This window comes from Macrobrachium rosenbergii, chromosome 37 (genome assembly GCF_040412425.1).
Source record: "Macrobrachium rosenbergii isolate ZJJX-2024 chromosome 37, ASM4041242v1, whole genome shotgun sequence".
Lineage (NCBI taxonomy): Eukaryota > Metazoa > Arthropoda > Malacostraca > Decapoda > Palaemonidae > Macrobrachium > Macrobrachium rosenbergii.
The window spans coordinates 9651198-9671197 of NC_089777.1; the positions used below are offsets into that span (position 1 = coordinate 9651198).

The following is a 20000-nucleotide window of genomic DNA, read 5'->3' on the forward strand; positions in this document are numbered from 1 at the left end:
CTGCCTCTTCAATGAGAAAAATCACAGGAATGCGAGAAATGTTGATGATAATTTTGTTATTTGTGCTTGCAAGCAATATCTGCACCTGCTGTCTATTAAACGAAAAAAGTTACAGGAATACGAGAAATGTCATGAGAATTTTAGTGTTTGTGCTTGCAAGTAATGTCTGCACTTGCTGCCTATTAAATGAAAAAAGTTACAGGAATAACGAGAAATGTTATGAGAATTTTAGTGTTTGTGTTTGCAAGTAATGTCTCTACTTGCTGCCTCTTAACAGAGAAAAATCACAGGAATGCGAGAATGTTTATGATAATTTTAGTACTTGTGCTTGCAAATAACGCCTCCAATTGCTGGCATCTTTGTTTCCTTCGGCGGTCTCAGCAAATGTAAATGCTGCTTGGAGGAAACAGGTAAACATGGCAGTATACTACGTAACATGTTTATGAGAAACCGCTAAATTTAAACTATTACGAGACACGGATTTCTGTTGGTTTGCTCATTCGATTCTCGCTACAAACAAGTAAAAAATGCACCGAAGTTTCTTTGGAGCAGTCGAGTTTTCTGTACAGCCGCTACAGCGTATAATCAAGGCCACCGAAAATAGATCCATTTTTCGGTGGTCTCGGTATAATGCTGCATGAGCCGCGGCCCATGCAAGACAGAAAAAGTCCGGACAGAATAAAGTGCGGACGGACAGACAAAGCCGGCACAATAGTTTTCTTATACAGAAAACAAAAAACAAATGAGTAAAAATAGAAATGAAAATTTAAGTTTTGAACTGCGCCATGAAGACGACATTTGATAAATAAACGCAGTCACTTTGAAAAAATTGAGTTTTCAAGATCACTGAAAAATGAACAATCCTGCGTTTATATTAATGAAAGGTTTCTTCCCATTTACCTAGGTTTATGGCCGATGTAACAAAAAAATAAATAAAATAAATACGACCCAATCACAGAAGTATTTCTTCTCAAGACTGAAATCTTCGACAGCTTTTAATGGAAGTCATTTCTGCTCTTTCAAATAAAACACACAGCTCTAAAAACTCTCTCTGCATAAATGGCGAAGTCTTCAATGGATTCTCGCTGGAAAAATAATGGACCTCTTTCTCCTGAGGCTTTAATATGATAATAGTCTCGGAGAGATGAGCTGCACTCGGGTGCAAAACAAGCACACCTGCGCGCACCCCCAAAGGAGGGAAAAATTGCCCCCCCACCAAAAAAAAAACCGCTAAGAAAGTTTAAGTTTTTCGCGATTTACATACTCGCAGTACCGTAATTAAGCAGGTGTCTCTCTTGCCTACACAGCTGGTGTTGAACAGCTGATCTGACTGTTTAAAACAATATACTAGAATAAGACAGCACGGAGAGCCGGCGACAATAAACTAAAAGCCAGACAGCATAGAATGGAATGGAATGGAATACAGAGTTTAGCCAAAGGCCAAGCACCTGGGACCTATTCGGTCATTCACCGCCGGAAAGGAAACTGAGAGTAGCTGGGTTTGAAAGGTGTAACAGGAGGAGGACCTTGCAGTTTCACTATGAAATATCTGTTAGGAGAGGGTGGATAGCAAGATGGAAGAAAGATAATAAGAATGGAGGTACAGAAAACAGCATAGAAAACTAAAACATTAGTGATATTTAATGATCGAGGCGAGACGGGTAGTGAATATATCCAGACACAAAATTGAAGTATAAAGTAATAAGCAATGAGTACTCTTTTTGCAATAATTAGTAAAACAAATAAAAATAGCAATTTGATATGGTAGAACCAAAATACCAAGCATTCATAAATCTTCAAGGGTTTGCTTCTGCTGGAAGGGAAATGATTCAAAATCCCCTGGATCATATCAACGATCCCCTGTTACCTCTCCCCTTCTAATAATAGTAAAAACTACTTCATAAATAAGATGACTGCATCAGTTGAAATAGAATGAAAATGTTAACAACATTTCAAAAGATTAACACTCAACATATGATAGTAACTGGAAGTAATCACACAATTTTTGAAACCTGGGGTAAAATGGGTACATTTGCCAATAAGAAGGACACAGGAACAAAACGAACAAGGCCATAATGGAATATATTAGGACCTCGTGCTTTTCTTTTTTATAAACCAAATTGGAAATGTGCACAGCCTATATACAAACTTATCATTCTGGTCTGAAATTACAGTTCATGGAAAATATTCCCAAAAGAGACAGCCAAAAAAAAAAGATCGTTATTCAGACGACTCAAAATTTAAACCAGGTAAGCTTACCCAGTGGTATTTGTGCTATTATTATTATTATTATTATTATTATTATTATATTATTTCAGCAGATGAAACCTATTCACATGGAACAAGCACACCAAAGGGGCCACTGACTTGAAACCCAAGCTTCCAAAGAATGTTGGTTTCAACCTCCCACCGCAGCAGACCCCTCCAACACTGCAGCAGTAACTGATCATGATACAGAGCCAGTGATTTTTCATTGGCCTGGAGAAGTCGCGAACCCTCGACATCTGAGCGGAATGCCACGACACTAGCAACCATATCAGTGGTATTTGTGCTTTTTAATATGTCTGATAAAATTTGTGTTTTTAATATGTCTGTATTTGAGAGAGAGAGAGAGAGAGAGAGAGAGAGAGAGAGAGAGAGAGAATGCCGGAAATTGGCGATCTAATTAAGCAAGTAAAAAATGCGCCGAAGTTCCTTCGGCACAATCGAGTTTTCTGTACAGCGCATAATCAAGGCCACCGAGCATAGATCCACCTTTAGTTGGTCTTGGTATAATGCTGTATGAGCCGTGGCCCATAAACTCTCAGCCGGCCGTGGTGGCCTGTGTTGTTGCGCTGCCAGAAGCACGATCATGGCTAACTTAACTTTAAATAAAATAAAAACTACTGAGGCTAGAGGGCTGCAATTTGGTACGTTTGATGATTGGAGGGTGGATGACCAACATACCAATTTGCAGCCCTCTAGCCTCAGTAGTTTTTAAGACCTGAGGGCAGACAGAAAAAGTGCGGACGGACAGACAAAGCCGCCACAATAGTTTCCTTTTACAGAAAACTAAAAACTGGTTCACACTTAGATCAACATTGAAGAAGTGCTTGTCCTTACTGCCCATATATCTCACTCTTCCAACGAGAAGCAGCGTCGTAGCAAGAAACACGCAACTCCATTATAATTTACGAAAGCTAAACTCGCCCAGGCGAAATGCAACTGAAGGTGCAAGCAGAGAAGACATGTGAAACATCGCTCTCTTGGAGTATGGCAAGACAGCTGCCATTAAGCATGACGCCACATGATTTCCATTAGCAGAAGGGAAAACTGTTTGGTCCTAATTTTCAAATAATCTGATGCTGTTCAATCACACCATAATTTAAGAGTTCTGAAGAGGATACCAGGTTACTCGACAACATATTGTATGTATGTATGTGTGTGTGCATATATATATATATGAAAATAAGAAGGCCCATAAAACACTATTTAAACGTTGAAACCATATATTTCGGGCACTTGTTTCTGTGCCCCTGTTCACTGGTAGAATATGGACAGGTGGAAAGTTACAATGGTATATATACAAAAACATGAAGGTGTGGCCTTGGGCCTCCGATGTTAGGTGGCGTTTCTTAAGAAGGAGGAGATTGACCAAATTCCCAAACGGGAGCTAATGAGGCCAAAAACCACTAGGGAATTTGGTCAATCTCCTCCTTCTTAAGAAACGCCACCTATAACATCGGAGGCCTAAGGCCACACCTTCATGTTTTTGTATATATACCATTGTAACTTTCCACCTGTCCATATTCTACCAGGGAACAGAGGCACAGAAACAATGAAATATATGGTTTCAACGTTTAAATAGTGTTTTATGGGCCTTCTTATTTTCATATTATAGTATTACAGGAAAAGACATTCATATATATATATATATATATATATATATATATATATATATATATATATATATATATATATATATTATACTACATAACTGCAGCTAAAAACCTAAAAGTCTCATGACTATGGATGTCCCAGATCCGAAATATACCATTTTTTTTTTTTTTCGCAACCGGTCGTTAAGCTTCCTCGCATCACTCAACGTCACAATTAACGTTTCCAAAGCGGAACGCCAACAAAGGACTTCCTCCTCCTCCTCCTCCTCCTCCTCCTCCTCCTCCTCCCAAGGTTTCACGATTCTTTAACTGTCACATCTCACACTGCAGTATGCATTTTCCCTCGACAACTTCTCCCTTCAAGATCCTTTGCGCAGTGAAAGACGCCGGAAGTTGCTCTCAAATAAAACTGCATTGGCTGTCAAGTACACGCCTTCACGGAACCAATCTTCTTCTGGTTGGTATTTGCTGAACAGTCCCGGTGAATATTTACGAGAGTTGGACCGATAAAACGAGAAGGGATGCAAATTCCCGAGATGTATGCTAGTATTGCGCCAGCCCCGGTTTTTTTGGCATGCCCCTAGGTTGAGTTAGGTTGGGTTAAACTGACACCTCTGCAAATAATTTGGGTTTTGGCATGCCCCTAGGTTAGGTTAGGTTGGGTGAAACTGCCACCCCTGCCGATAATTTGGGTTTGGGAAACACAACTGAATTATTTTCAAGAAAATCCTACGGTTAGTTTTAAAGATACGGCGTCCCGCTTTCTTCAGGGAAAGGTCTCGGTACTCGGTTACATCTCGGGGAAAATGCAGCCGGTATATCACAGAGGACACTGCAATGTCTATCAAATCGACCGCGGAATTTGCTCTTCCTAAAGGTCAGACGAAAAGAGTGAGCTTATCAGATCGCCGAGATTTATTATCAGGTCCCGAATGAACAGATTTCAATGGTCGTTGCAGCCTTGAAAAGCGTTGCAAATGAGAGACCGGAATGAATGCACGAGGCTGCGTTCCTTATCTTTCCGTTCCGTAATTAAGTCCGCCAGTTTGAAATGTAGGTTGCCGGTCATGAGACTGATTTATGAGCCGAAATGCTGATGGCTTATCAGAAGGGTGATTTAAAGGCAAATTTTAATGGTTCACGAGACTGGAGATTTATCAGTCGCGAATGTTTAAATACCCTGGCAATAAAACGAAATGAATAAACTTTTTCTGTAAATTAGACGAGGACACCCTCTTGTAATCATGGATTTACGTCACTGAAATAAGCGAGATGTATACCAATGAAGGCCAAAGACAAGAAAATCAAACAAAATTAATTACAAGTAAACATAATACGAAAAGTTGTATGGAAATTCAACAAGGAGAGACTATATTGTACTCCTAAATTAACAAGTAAAAAATGTGCCGAAGTTTCTTCGGCGCAATCGAGTTTTCTGAACAGTGTATAATGCTGTATGAAACTCTCAGCCACGGTCCGTGAAACTCTCAGCCGCGGCCCATGAAACTTTCACCCACGGCCCGGTGGTGACCTGTGTTGTTGGCACCTACAGCGGTACCAGACGCACGATCATGGCTAACTTTAACCTTAAATAAAAAAAAAACTACTGAGGCTAGAGGGCTGCAATTTGGTATGTTTGATGACTGAAGGGTGGATTATCAACATACCAATTTGCAGCCCTCTGGCCTCAATAGATTTTGAGATCTGAGGGCGGACAGAAAAAGTGCGGACGGACAGACAAACAGCCATCTCAATAGTTTCCTTTTACAGAAAACTAAAATGACTTTTCATCTATTTATTCGCAGCAAAAAGTATATACCAGTAACGACGATTTGATTACAATCATATCTTCTATATATTATAACCGAGCTCTCTTGCGCCCATAAGCAATGCACATTTATTAGCAAATAAAAATATCGCCAGGCAAATTTGCTTTTGGTAAATTCGCCCTTAAGTCATAGAGAGAAGCAGCAAGTTTGAATCCCAAATTGCCCTCGTTATTTAGGCTAATATGACTCGGCTGAAGATAATTTGAATGCCTAAGAAAAATTCTTAAAAATTCATTGGAAAACAGCTAACGGCACGATCTAGCGAAGAAAAGTTACAACACAATTAAGTGATTGATTTAATATTGCCAACTATGTAACCAGAATGTTGAATTCAGTACTGCAAACATTATCAACCAAGTAAAAAAACATGCGCCGAAGTTTCTTCGGCGCAATCGAGTTTTCTGCACAGCGCATAATCAAGGTCACCGAAAATGGATCGATCTTTCGATGGTCTTGGTATAATGCTGTATAAGCCGCGGCCCATGAATCTTTACCCACGGCCCGGTTGTGGCCTACCCTATATCGTTGCCAGAAGCACGATTGTCGTTAACTTAAACCTTAAATAAAATAAAAACTACTAAGGCCAGAGCGCTGCAATTTGGTACGTTTGACGATTGGAGGGTGGATGATCAACATACCAATTTGCAGCCCTCTAGCCTCAGTAGTTTTTAAGATCTGAGGGCGGACAGAAAAGTGCGGACAAAATAATGTGCGGACGGACAGACAAAGTCGGCACAGTAGTTTTCTTTTACAGAAAACTAAAAGGGATGTAAGTAAGTAAGCCCTACCAACAAGTATTACCAAAATGAATAACTATCAAATTTTGGTTATATACTATAAATCTGAGTCAGCGTGCAAAAAGGTTTTAACATATAAGCATTAGCACAAAGAAGAGAATAGGATAAAGGAAGTCTAGAAAAAGTCACATGGCCTGTCAACAAACGCTGACCAACGAGCAATAACACAAAGAAAGGAAGAAAAATGAATATCCTAAGTCTAAGAGACGAATAGTAGACGCTGAGAAAAGGAATTTTCACGGCTAATAATTCTGCAAGGAAATGCAAGGACCAATTCCGGGAGAGGAGAATTTATTTTCGGAGGGAATTGAAATCTTGTTGAAAACTTCCACCCTTCTAGAAGCGAATGGGGATTTATCTTCCCTGAGGCTCTGAGACTTGTGAAATATCCCTGACGGCATTATGGGCGGATTCCTTGCTCTCATATTGAGTCAAATTGATTAATTATAACTGCTGAAATTGGCGTCACAACACCTAGGTTATGGACGCCTTAGTTTCTTCGACGCAGTCGAGTTTTCTGTACAGCGTATAGTCAAGGCTACCGAAAACAGATCTATCTTTCTGTGTTCTTGGTATAATGCAGTATGATCTGCGGCCAATGAAACTTTAACCATGGTCCGGTGGTGGCCTATCATATCGTTGCCAGAAACACGATTATGGCTAACTTTAACCTTAATAAAATAAAAACTACTGAGGCTAGAGGGCTGCAATTTGGTATGTTTGGTAACTGGAGGGTGGATGATTAACATACCAATTTGCAGCCTTCTAGCCTCAGTAGTTTTCAAGATCTGAGGGCGGACAGAAAAAAAGTGCGGACAGAATAAAGTGCGGACGGACAGACAAAGCCGGCACAATAATTTTCTTTCACTGAAAATTAAAAAGAAACTGAAAAATAAATAAATAACTTTAAAAGTAGTTTCAAATGACAAATATCTAAACATTAATATTATGCACTTTATAATCATATCTATTCGCATATACTATCTATACGTACACATATTGCATATGTGTACGATTTGAAACTTATTGCGCAACTGCTCCATATTACAATCCAGACCGAGGATTGTAGCGAGGATAAAATGCTCTTCCCAGTCGCGGCCTGAGGACAAGAACCTGTGTCTCAAATCCCCAAGACTGGGACGTTCGACCAGCAAATGTCTCGCAGTCGAAGGAACAATACAGTCATCGCAAAATGGAGGATTTTCGCCAGACGACAAGAACCCTCGAGTGAGTCTTGTATGTCCAAGCACTGAGACCTATGAGGTCATTCAGCATTGAAATGGAAATTGACAGTAAAAGGTTAGAAAGGTGTAACAGGAGGAAAACCTCAAAGCAGTTGCCACATGAATCAACAGTTAGAAGAGGGTGGAAAGTAACATGAAGAAAGAGAATATGAATGGAGGTACAGTAAAAGGAACGAAAGGGGTTGCAGCTAGGGGCCTAAGAAAGGCACGCTGCAAAGACCCTTAAGTAATGCCTACAGTGCGCCGCATGAGGTGCACTGACGGCACTACCCACTTGGTCATATAGGGTCATAGAGTGGACTTGGCATTCCATCTGGATGAGAGGCAGACTCCGTTTCAATGCCGTTACGGCTAAACGTGAGGCAGCTGATTAGTTTCGTAATGAATCTGGATTAAAGAGAGAATGGATACCTACAAACACGTACACGTTTCCTGTACCGTTGTGTCTGGTCAACATTTGGGTGGGTGACCACCGAAAAAAAATATATATATATAAATATATATATATATATATATATATATATATATATATATATATATATATATATATATATACATATATATATATATATATATATACATACATATATATATATATATATATATATATATATATATATATATATATATATATATATATATATATATATATAGGCGTAATCAATTTCTGACTCACATCAGGATGTGGCCTAGAGGGCAGCGCCCTTGCCTTTCAATTGAAAGGCCTGGGTTCGATCCTGATGTGAGTCAGAAATTTATTTCTGCTCCTCACGTGATTGTGTGTTGATTATTTCTATATATATATACGTAAATATATACATATATAACAATAATTAATAAACCCCAAAATGTTCTAAAGTGTCCACAACAATATAATTGTTTAAAGCTCGTGTAAAATTTATAAAGGCTTTCGAACCATACCCTGGGTTCATCTTCAGTCACAATCAACTGAACTCTCGTGATAGAGAGTTTTTCCTCCAAACCCCAAAATATTTGGCAAAACGACCTCCTGACAATTTCTCAGCGGCAAAGTTTATCGCCCGCATCTATACCATTCGTACGACCAAAAGCCCCTAACGGATGGGCCCGTAAACACGCGGGCGGAGAGTTGCACCAAAATCCCGGGTTGAAGTTTTCATTGCGTTTAATTTATCTGGTTAAGGAGCGTATTGGATATTCAGTGAATATTGCTGCACTTTGCGGCATTTAGAAATATCTTTAAAAGTGGTTTTCTTAGTAGCAAAAACAATGCAAATATCGAACCTTTTTTTTTTTGGTTGTATCACAAACCGATGATACATAAAGATCTATGAGCGCAAAAATTTAGTTATTTCAGTAACGATGAGGCAAAAACTAAAATTTTTCAAGAATGTATTGAAAGTTGTGCTCAACATAACAATTTGCAGCCCTCTAGCCTCTGTAGTTTTTAAGATCTGAGGGCGGACGGAAAAAGTGCGAACGGACAGACAAGGCCGGAGCAATAGTTTTCTTTTACAGAAAAATAAAAAGGGACAAATTTCAGTACAAAAAGGTCATTCTTTAAAGAGACGTCACACTTCTAGAGACGCCTTTAATCGTACCGGTTTCACCTTAAGAAAATCAGTTTTACTTGACAACCAAGTTTTAGCGTGAATCACTCAAAAAAAAAACCACTCTACTCAAACCTCTGTCCTTGCATAATTTATCTTCTATAATAATAAAATCCAAGTGGACATTGTTTGTCCTCTCCAGGGTGACAGAAGGGGAGACATGACACAGCCACCCACCCCCTGCAAACTGGTTTGTCCGCCCTGGGTGGGGGCGGGGTAGGAATGGGGGCGGGAGTGAAGGGGAGACATCCACCCTCCTCCTGCAAACCTGTCTGTCTGTCCCAAGTGGGGGCAGAGTAGGTAGGGGATCGGGAGGGTGACAGCAGTGCCGGGTCCCAGCGCGCGTAGCGCGCGACAAGTTTGTCACTCATAATAAAAGCGGAACTTACTCTGAAAGTCCCAACTCCCAAGAGGACTTTAAAACACAAAACCCACGTCATTCGACCTACCTATCGAAAGATTTAAGTCAGGGACGTCGCAAACAAAAATCAGTGAAAGAAATCCAATGAAAAGTTGACGTAAAAAAATATTTGGGGGAAAACTGGCAAGTTTGTTTGTCTCAGTTGGGGGGGAAGATACGATGTCGTTCAAGGTTACATACAAAAATCAAAACACCAAAATATTTTCTCTTCAGACAATTAAAACAGAAAATAAGTAAATAAAAAAAAGGGTAGGAAGTTTGTGGGGATCTGTCATGCACAGCAAGAGCTTAACTTTCTCCAGCAGTTTGTGGATTTATGAGATGCCTCGGAAAGTCCATCGCTTCCCCTGCGGTTTAGCCTCATCGTTCTTCCTCAATTTTCGCTTTACCTTGATTTTTCATCGGGCCTGGGCTACAAAATGGCATTAGGTCACCCGTATCAGTGGCATTTACTCTTGAAAAGTACTATGGACAGCATTCAAGATCCTAAACAGAGTGTCCTACAAAGGAAGCTGTGTACTTTATAGAGTACCTAACAAACTCACAAATTGCTGAGCTAAGCAAAGTGCATTTTCTCCTTTACGTTTTCTGTAAAAGATAATTATTGAGATGGCTATTTGTCTGTCCGTCCGTCCGCACTTTTTTTGTCCGCTCTTTTTCAGTCAGCCCTCAGACCTTAAAAACCACTGAGGTCAGAGGGCTGCAAATTGGTATGTTGATCATCCACCCTCCAATCATCAAACATACCAAACTGCAGCCCCCTAGCCACAGTAGGTTTTATTTTATTCAAGGTTAAAGTTAGCAATAATCGTGCGCCTGGCACCTGCTAAAGGTGCCAACAACACAGGCCACCACCGGGCCGTGGATGAAAGTTTCACGAGCCACGGCTGAGAGTTTCATGGGCAGTGGCAGAGAGTTTCATACAGCATTATAAGCTGTATAGAAAACTCGATGGCGCCGAAAAAACTTCGGCGCATTTTCCACTTTTTTTTTTTTTCATATCCCCTGTTTTTCACTGCTTTTACTTTCCCAGTCTTTTATTTGTTTTCCGTTTTAACTGTCTGAAGAGTAAATATTTTGCTGTTTTGATTTTTGCATGCGTAAACGGAGACAAAGAAACTTTAGAAATTTTTCCCAAATATTTTTACGTCCCCTTTTTCATACCAATTCTTTCGCTGATTTTTTTTCTCGAAGCCCCTGACTTTCACCTTTCTAGCCTACTGACTGTACACAGTATTAGAGCTGACCAAACATTGTGTCATACTTGGTAACACACTGACCTACATTGGTTGTATGAGTATTTGAATATGAATGCAAACAACTATATATCTATGTATGTATATTTATTTCCATTTATCTATATATATATATATATATATATATATATATATATATATATATATATATATATATATATATATATATATATATATATATATATATATATATTATATATATAACACACACTCACATATATATTTATACATATCGGAATACACAGCTTGCAGATTTTATTCATTCTGCCCACCACTATCTCGTATACCCGCAAAGTTCCCTCTTCATTTTAAGACGCCATCCTAAAATTTTTCATTCTCATCATATACCGCTACCTCAGTACTTTCAATCCTTACCCTTTTTCGTCCTACCTATTTGTTATTCAGACTTTTTATTGCTTGCCTTAAAGCACATCCACAGCCACATTTTTCAACATTCCCTCAAAACTTCTATCCATTTTCACTTCTGATTCAATCAGATCATGACCATGTATACATCCAGCTACTCTCATCCCAGCATTACATCCACCAACCTGCTCCTCTATCTACCCTGTCCTGCCACGTAAACTAATTGAAGTTTTCTGCATCGCTTTCTCCTTCCCATGTATAAATTCACATCACCTAGCACAAATGCCATTTCCAATCTCCAAGCCCAGCCAGGGCTGTAACGGTTTCCTGCCACCCTTAAAAGCTTCCGCTTTCAATCTCATTCTTTTCCATTTCTGGACCACAATGCTCAGTCACAAGCTTTTTGACATCGCAGCATCCAATTTACCTATACAATCATCGGGGGTAAACACAGCTGTACTTTTTTGACGCGTCCGCACAGTCTTCCTGGGAGTACAATACAGGTGTAACTCCTTCCTAACTCTGCATCTGTTTTGAAAGCTTATACAGAGGGTGTTTATCCTCGATTCGACAATTAAAAGTATGGCTGTGACAGGGATAACTGATTTGTTTTTTTCTCAGGAGCCACCCAGAAAAAAAATATATATATATATATATATATATATATATATATATATATATATATATATATATATATATATATATATATATATATATATATATATATATATATATATATAGATATATATGAGAGAGAAGGAATGCCGGTGAATAATGCGACGAATCAACCAAAGGTAAAGAAAACGAAAAAAAAAATAAAACACACGCACAAAAAGACAGGAATTCAAATTCATTTCTTCAGGCACTGGAGGAGAATGGAAAGTACGTTTTCGTTCGGACTTCTGCCGATCAAAGAGTCTTCTATTGTGTTGGCTAAAAATGTCTCTCGCGTCCTTCTCCCCGGCGGTGGCTTTTTTCCCTCGCCTTCTGATGGCTTTCTGATGTCAAAACCCAGCGCTTGACTTCTTCCTGCCTTACAAAATTCCTTGGCGATTCTACCAAACGAGAAATAAGGAGTGAAAAAATTATACAACTAAAAATACACAAAAGTCCCAGGCGGATTCAACCATATGAAAAGGGAAAGATAAATATATATACAGTTACATATACATATTGTCACATGTGAGGGCTTGCCTGATGAGTTTATTACTTGATTTACGTAATTTATAAGGCCCTGCGTGCCAAGGACACACGTAACCTGTCAATGGAAGCTACAAATTAACCTCAAAGACAGCTATTATAAGGGGATTATGGTCGCCAGCCGAGGAACAACCCTCGACACAAAGAATATTCAGTGAATAAGGACTTTACGATAAACGTCGCCCGACTTCGGACGCAGTCAATCTCTACTCGTTAATATGGTATTAAAAACACAACGGCTCTTCCGAACAATGGATTCGAGACACAAGGCTGCATAAAGAATTTGAAATGACTTGCTTAACCTTCCCTAATTCCTCGTAACTTCGCTGGAATAGTTGGATGACGCTATACAATAAAAATTATACTTAATCTAGACTTCGTAAAAGCAAAACGCTTGGTTGTTTATGGTGGCGAAAGACTGAAACAAAGGGAAATGGAAATAAGGAAGAGATACTAGTAACTCGATGAAGTTTTGAACGAAAATTCCAGACTACACTGTTATGCGAAGGTTGCTGTGCATCAACGGACGATCGGAAGTTCTGGGAGGAATTCACCACTTCACTTAGCCACTTAAGAACATAAAGACAGAGAGACAAAGGGTTGTCGGAGCAGGAAGAGCTGACGTGCTCTACCCTCGATAGTTAAAATCTCTCTGCCGACCTCGTTGGGGTCTGATACTGGCCCATGCCCTCAGGGTCTGAAATCTTGTCAAAACATCCGTCGAGCAGAACAGGAAAACAAAAGCTTAAGGCCACCTATCATAAGATTGATTATGGAAATTCTTCCTATGGGGGTTAAATCCCTAATGCTACCTATCCTTGCTTATGAACGAACGTTAAAAGTTTGAACTGTCTATGCGAACCCTGCTGGACAAAGACTTTTTCCCTGTCGTGGTCAGTCTGATTAATATTACTACAAATGAATGCATCGAGGGCGACAGCAGAAATATTAAAAAAAAAAAAAAAAAAAAAAAAAAAAAAAAAAATATATATATATATATATATATATATAAAAATATATATATATATATATATATATATATATATATATATATATATATATATATATATATATATATATATATATATATATATACACACACACACACACACAAAGAAACGTAAATACTAAAATTCTTCGTTTCACCTCCGTTTGCTGAACTGTTTTAGTAAAGACCGACAAACGAAAATAGTTAATAATTCCTAAAAAGGCTCTTATGCTCAAGAGCTCTTTAAATAGGAAGTCTAAATAAAAAAATCACAATTACTTACAGGAATCATACTGTTCTCCTGAGGCTGAAAGGGTATTTATTTTTCTTTCATCATCCTTTGAAGTTTGGTTTCAAATCAAGACCATATAATGCTGGGGAAATCCTCATGAAAATTGGCTTCGAAAATGGGGAAATCCTCATACAAATTGGCTTCGAAAATGGGGAAATCCTCATACAAATTGGTTTCGAAAATGGGGAAATTCTCACCAAAATTGGCTTCGAAAATGGGGAAATCCTCACAAAAACTGGCTTCGAAAATGGGGAAAGGCTTCGAAAATATGGAAATCCTCATAAAAATTAGCTTCGAAAATGGGGAAAGGCTTCGAAAATATGGAAATCCTCATAAAAATTAGCTTCGAAAATGGGGAAATCCTCATGAAATTTGGCTTCGAAAAGGGGGAAATCTTCGTAAAACTGGCTTCGAAAATGGTGAAAAATCCTCATAAAAATTGGCTTCGAAAATGGGGGAAAAAATCCTCATAAAAATTGGCTTCGAAAATGGGGAAAAATCCTCATAAAAATTGGCTTCGAAAATGGGGAAATCCTCATGAAAACTGGCTTCGAAAATAGCTAAAGTAATGTGTAAATACTGCATAAATCAATATGAATAACAGAATATTAAAAAAAAAAACATCTACCGATTATGGACTTTCATGCCCTTCTCAGAAATTATTATTGGAATACTGCATATCTGAAAAAAAAACATCCCACAGTTACCACACACAAAACAATACAAAGCCTGTAATACATTTGGATAAAGCTAAAATTACAGAGAAAAGTTTTCCCTGCATTCATATGCTTTACGTCTTTATTTTTTTGTTACCCCCAAAGCGATATTGGTTTATGACACCAAAGAAATAAAGGAAGCTTCACACACACAATTTAGAGTAATATAAGCGAGAGAGAGAGAGAGAGAGAGAGAGAGAGAGAGAGGGCTTTTTCACAGCTGCACTGGAGAGAGAGAGAGAGAGAGAGAGAGAGAGAGGGCTTTTCCACAGCTGTATTGGAGGGAGTGTTATCTCACCTGTCAAGCCAATAATTCCTGCTCTACAAGAATGGAAAAAAAAAAAAAAAAAGATTAAAGGTGGCATATTTTAGAGGTAGACATCCCTGAGAATTTACTGAAATGAGAATATTCACTGAACTGTTAAACCAAGGCCAAGAGAGAGAGAAGGTCTACCCAACTGGGTGGAGTCGCCTCCCAACTGTTGTAACTACGTAGGCGATGACGTATCTTAGAGGTTACCTGCTCGTTACGGCAATTCACCTACTGACGCAATAAGGAGGTAGACAAACCTCCGCCTACATGGGGGGGGAGTGAGCAGACCTCCTCTTTCTCTTGGCCTTGCATTAAGCTACGTACTCACCCTAATATGTGGTTCGCTCAGGAGCTCCCGTAATTCGTCCACCTCCGGAATCATCGCGTCGTCGTAATCGCGCATGAGATCGACAACGTCTCGTGCGATTTCCACAGCGTCCTGAGCCACGCCCCCTCTCCCTGGAGACACCGACGCACTATGGATTCGGTCATACAGCTGGAAAGAAAGGAAATGTGTGCCGTTAATATTTTTCTCTTTTACATTCTTTAGAGTACAGACTATAATATTTTTTTGGTTGATCTTCCTTCACACGATACAGAATTACATTTTTCTCTTTTACACTCTTTAGGGTACAGACTATAATATTTTTTGGTTGATCTTCCTTTACACGATACAGAATTGTATTTTTCTCTTTTACACTCTTTAGGATACAGACCACAATATTTTTTGGTTGATCTTCCTTCACACGATATAGAATTATATTTTTCTCTTTTACACTTTTTAGGGTACAGACTATAATATTTTTTGGGTTGATCTTCCTTCACACGATACAGAATTGTATTTTTCTCTTTTACACTCTTTAGGGTACAGACTACAATATTTTTTGGTTGATCTTCCTTCACACGATATAGAATGTATGCAGGTAATATTTTTCTCTTTTATACTCTTCAGGGTACAGACTATAATATTTTTAGGTTGATCTTTCCTTAAACTTATTAGAATATAGATTGTATATATGTTTTCACACTAGTTATCATACAGAATTATTTTATTACAACGTTCTTTGCAATGTTCACAGTATGTTTTCACACTGTTTAGCTACAGACTTGAAAATAGTTATGGAGGCTATATATCACGTTTCAGTTAGTCAGGACTACTGATAAACACCTCTCCTGTTACTGAAAAAAGTTAGATTAATCTTTTAAAGACAAGGGAACAGACGGGCGCTACAAATGGGGGGTGGGGCAGCAAACTCCCGAAAAAGATTTTGCTTTGAAAAATAAAATCTTATGCAATATGATACCGTCTGGCCTCGGAAATAATAATAAAAAAACAAAACATCCCTTCCCCGAAAAAATTCCATTACCGATGGTAAACAGTTTTAACTTCATAACAACGAGAGTGTTATTTACCTTTAACGAGACGGAGGGACGGAGAAAGTAAGGAAGCCCTTAAAAAAAAAAAAAAAAAAAAAAAAAAAAAAAAACGAATCTCAACTGAGAGACTCTAAGGGTGTAATAATCTCTTCTCGTTTACAACTGTTCATCGATGCACGTGTCTCGTTCATGCCCAACGTTATCTAGAACGTTTATACTTGCATACTTTGTAAATATGCGAGTATCGTGTTTCTTGTGGATAAAACAGCTTTCAAGTGACGAGTTCATCAGGCTAATAAATTTACAGCATGCCCACTTTATAAAAGACATGCACATTCTAGTTTATGTGTCTGAACGATCATTTCAATGATTAGCTTAGAAATGTATGCGTATGGTAACTATTATTTTTAGTTTTCTGTAAAAGAAAACTACTGTGCCGGCTTTATCTGTCCGTCCGCACTTTTCCTGTCCGTCCTCAGATCTTGAAAACTACTGAGGATAGAGGGCTGCAAATTGTTATGTTGATCGTCCACACTCCAATCATCAAACATACCAAATTGCAGCTCTCTAGCCTCGGTAGGTTTTACTTTATTTAAGGTTAAAGTTAGCCATTATCGTGCTTCTGGCAACGACATAGGACAGTGCCACGGGCCGCGGCTCATACAGCATTATCCCGAGACCACCGAAAGATCGATCTATTTTCGGTGGCCTTGATTATACGATGTGGCGGCTGTACAGAAAACTCGATTGCGCCGAAGAAACTTGGGTGCATTTTTTACCTGTTGCAATTTGCTTGCAAATGTTTAAGTGAGTATAATTTCCGTTGATTGACCAATATTTAAAAGATATAAGCTTGCAAGTGCTTGCATGAAGATTCTGAGGATGACAACCATTACTTTAAAGGACAGTCTTAAAGGGTCCAAAAGAGCACTGTGTATGAGCCGCCATTTTAATGATAGGCTCGTGAGCTGAATGACAAAAATCTATATAAACGGTAGAGTATATTCTAAAGTAAACGAACTAGACCACTGGATCATTACTGAACCGATGTGCATGGCCTTTAGAATTTTTTTCTGAAGCTAGTAGTGATACAATATATTCTAATGTAAATTAACTAGACCACTGGGTCATTTCTGAGCCTAGATGAATGTCTTGAGAAGTTATTTATGAAACTAGTGGTGATGCAATATATTCTAAAGTAAATTAACTAGACCACTGGAACATTACTGAACCTAGATGCCTGTCTTGAGAAGTTTCTCCTGAAACTAGTAGTGATACTACTAGTAAAGTAAATTAACTAGACAACTGGATCATAACTGAACCGAGATGCCAGTCTTGAGAAGTTTTTTCTGAAACTAGTAGTGATACAACATATTCTCACGTAAATGAACTAGACCACTGGATCATTACTGAACCTAGATGCCTGTCTTGAGAAGTTTTTCCTGAAACTAGTAGTCATACAATGTATCCTAAAGTAACTGAACTAGACCACTGGATCATAACTGAACCTAGATGCCTGTCTTGAGAAGTTTCTTCTGAAACTAGTAGTCATACAATATATCCTAAAGTAACTGAACTAGACCACTGGATCATTACTGAACCTAGATACCTGTCTTGAGAAGTTTCTTCTGAAACTAGTAGTCATACAATATATCCTAAAGTAACTGAACTAGACCACTGGATCATTACTGAACCTAGATACCTGTCTTGAGAAGTTTCTTCTGAAACTAGTAGTCATACAATATATCCTAAAGTAACTGAACTAGACCACTGGATCATTACTGAACCTAGATACCTGTCTTGAGAAGTTTGTTCTGAAACTAGTAGTCATACAATATATCCTAAAGTAAAACTAGACCACTGGATCATTTAACTAGATACTGTCTTGGAAGTTTCTTCTGAAACTAAGTCATACAATATATCCTAAAGTAACTGAACTAGACCACTGGATCATTACTGAAAATACCTGTCTTGAGAAGTTTCTTCTGAAACTAGTAGTCATACAATAATAAAAACTGAACTAGACCACTGGATCATTACTGAACCTAGATACCTGTCTTGAAGAGAAGTCATACAATATATCCTAAAGTAACTTAGACCACTGGATCATTACTGAACCTAGATGCCTGTCTTGAGAAGTTATTTATGAAACTAGTAGTGATACAACATATTCTCAAGTAAATTAACTAGGTCACTGGAGCATTACTGAACATAGATGCCTGTCTTGAGAAGTTTGTTCTTAAGCTAGTAGTGACAATTAGAAATAAAATTAACGACGCTGGACATCTAAGTAAGATTACAGAGGGCAGCGCGGATGAAAAGGAAAAGGACTAATATGATGATAAAATTGAGCGCTGAAGGATCGCTGAAGAGAACCGTAAATATTTGTTTACACTAAACCGGCATGGCGCACTGTAGGCAGCATCACCACGTGTTTATAAAAAACTATTTATATAAACTGACTGACTGATACTGAACTATAAACAAGTGAAAAATGCGCCGAAGTTTCTTCGGCGCAATGGAGTTTTCTGTATAGCGTATAATGCTGTATGAAAACTCTCAGTCACGGCTCGGTGGTGGATGTGTTGTTGGTACCTATAGCGGTTCCAGACGCACGATCATGGCTAACTTTAACCTTATATAAAATAAAAACTACTGAGGCTAGAGGGCTGCTATTTGGTATGTTTTGATGATTGGAGGGTGGATGACCAACATGCCAATTTGCAGCCCTCTAGCCCCAGCAGTTTTTAAGATCTGAGGCCGGACAGAAAAAAGTGCGGACGGACAGACAAATAGCCATCTCAATAGTTTCCTTTTACAGAAAATTAAAACCAACCTCTTAAATTCCACATAAGAACCGACACAAATCCAACTTTCAAGCTTCCACGGGGCCGAAATAGAAAACCCATCCCCAAAAAAATGTATTGACCAGAAAAACCAGGCGATAAAACGGTTAACTGCCGATTACAAAGTTTACATCACCTCGAATTCCAAGTAATAAGGGGGAAACTTTAGCCCAATATAATTACGTCATCTGTCAATTTAAAAATCTTGATCGCTTCCGTCCTACCATAAATGCCCCGGAGATTTTTGACTGCTCAAGTTTCGAGGCGAAACTTTCTCTCAATTAGATAAACGATTCTTTGGTTAAAAAAGTAAGTGAGTGGGGGTTGTCTCTCAATTAGATAAACGATTCTTTCGTAAAAAATAAGTTGGGGTTAGAATACTGCAATTAGGATAAAAAAAATTGGATTCGGCGATTAAAGAGGAGAGAAACGACGGGGGATTTTTTCCTTTAAACACAATCCACTTCCAGCCATTTTCAACTCTAGATGTGAAGTTTATCTTACGAATACCTGTAAAAGTCATTTTGGCCTTCCTTTACCTTTTACAGAGTAGAGATTATTCATGGATTTCTTTTGAAAGGCCAGTACATCACATATAAAGGATACCTTATGGTTATCTTCGTACGGACACTATATTTAAGTACGCACATACATGTGTATTTTTTTCTGAAATATAGTTACATATAAAATGCTTTCTGATGAGAAACCAGAAAAAATGAAAGCACAATAAGTCCTACTTCACTTACGTACATACATGTATATTTATATACATGTATGTATGTATGTACACATGTGTATATATATGCATATACATACATACATATATATATATATAAATACATACACATACACACACATATATATATATATATATATATATGCATATAT

At 38.3% G+C, this 20000-nt stretch overlaps 1 protein-coding gene across 1 annotated transcript in view; it reads right to left on the reverse strand.

The window, feature by feature from the left end:
* LOC136825112 (peripheral plasma membrane protein CASK-like) overlaps positions 1-20000 on the reverse strand; it is an 833202-nt gene that overhangs the window by 14964 nt on the left and 798238 nt on the right. Inside the window, exon 9 of the mRNA XM_067081155.1 lies at positions 15218-15385. Coding sequence (XP_066937256.1) covers positions 15218-15385 — 168 coding nt within the window. The remainder of the gene's footprint in view (positions 1-15217; positions 15386-20000) is intronic.